We start from the raw sequence: 1,494 nt of genomic DNA, 5'->3' as shown, positions 1-1,494 counted from the left end.
CATAGGTGTCTCAAGTTAGCAAGGCCCGTTAACTGATACAGAGCCCAATACAGACCTGAAATGAGGATACCTCAGTTTTCTGGTACCCAAAACGTCATATGATGAAGGGTGAAGAGATGAGCGTAGGGGCCATATAACTGTGCTCAACAAGCAAGCAGAAAACCATCAGACAGGGCCGCATGTAACTCCCTGTCCTAATCACATCAAAACGCAAGGTAACGCAGAGCCGAAATCAACAACACAGATCGAATCTATTCGGATGAGCTTGAGAGCGAGGACTACTCTGTGTCTCACGGAATATGACGGCAGTCGGTGGCGACTCCCAGATGAGATCAAATTAGTCGTTAGTTACAGCAAGATGAAAACCCTATAGCTCTATGCTGGTTTTCACCAACTTTAACGCCAACTTTAAGGAGTGGACATAATAACACACTCTTGGAAGTACACTAAAATCAAGGAAAATGTCAACGAAAGACTGAGGAAGCCGATTTTGCTGATGCATAAATGCAGGATACATGCTGGCGGCAGCGAAGCGTCAACGTTCTATGCTGTTGCTCTCAGAGAGAGTAATGTTAGCGAGAGTTATAAAAATAATTAATAGCAATAAGAATGAACAACTTACGAGGTAATTCAATTCTCATTACATCTACGCCACAGCGGCCTTGGTTCACGCTTACGATTGTCGTAAACTCACCCCCATGCGAAATGTTGAGATCCAGAATACTCTGATAACCAACCACAAACGGCCTGCCCAAGTCCGTGCGGTCAAAAACTATGGCACTGGAATCAACCGAAAACCACGAGACAACCGCCTGTCGCATCAAGAGACGACCGGCCTGTCGGGATATTATGGTGATGTTAACAAAAGACGAACCATTCGCGATAACACGTCACGCTGATGAACATAACGCAAAATAACAATACGATCATCGTCTGGTAAGAGGGACAACGCATGCAAAAATTCAGTCCGTGTTGGAAACCACGCCCCATGACGAAAAGCTTTTCGGAGCATCTTTTATAGGTAGCAGCATCATCCACCGGAAGCACTCATCCAAATGAGTGCTTCATTGGAGACAAGCTAAGCGACTTCAAGTAACCGGAAGCTGGAAGACAAAAATATTTAGAAGTTTGGGAAGGCGACAGATAGGCAAGTAGATATGGCATATTAGGAAACGAAGAATGCTGACAGCCAGGTATCCAAGTTGCACGGTACATGGCGGATAAGTGAAACAATGCAACTACAGATGGATCCTGTTTTCCGTAACTTGGTCTAAATATTGTATTCATGCTAAGCCATGCGAAGAGCCATTAATAATTTTCGGTGATTTCGTAAAGGAAATGATTGATTCGGGAAATCGGCACCAGTTAAGTCTGAACGTGAAAAATGACCAAACGGCGAACAAAACGGTCTTGGCGCCCGAGTCAACAAAGCACCACCCACCCATAAGCACCCCTGACATGTCTTTCACTGCTTCCAGATCAGACACATTTCAA

At 44.8% G+C, this 1,494-nt stretch overlaps 1 protein-coding gene across 1 annotated transcript; it reads right to left on the bottom strand.

Annotated features, from left to right (window-relative positions):
* Positions 1-623: 623 nt before the first annotated feature.
* T265_13990 (hypothetical protein) lies at positions 624-1,012 on the bottom strand (the record flags this gene model as incomplete). The annotated part of the gene is made up of 2 exons (XM_009171519.1): positions 624-836; positions 875-1,012. Coding segments are annotated over 2 exons (351 nt in total), but the record flags the coding sequence as incomplete, so codon positions are not given.
* Between the last annotated feature and the right edge of the window lie 482 nt (positions 1,013-1,494).

This window comes from Opisthorchis viverrini, assembly GCF_000715545.1.
Source record: "Opisthorchis viverrini unplaced genomic scaffold opera_v5_131, whole genome shotgun sequence".
Classification (NCBI taxonomy): Eukaryota; Metazoa; Platyhelminthes; class Trematoda; order Opisthorchiida; family Opisthorchiidae; genus Opisthorchis; species Opisthorchis viverrini.
Note: the sequence above shows the minus strand (reverse complement) of the source record. Positions and strands in the feature narration are given on the sequence as shown.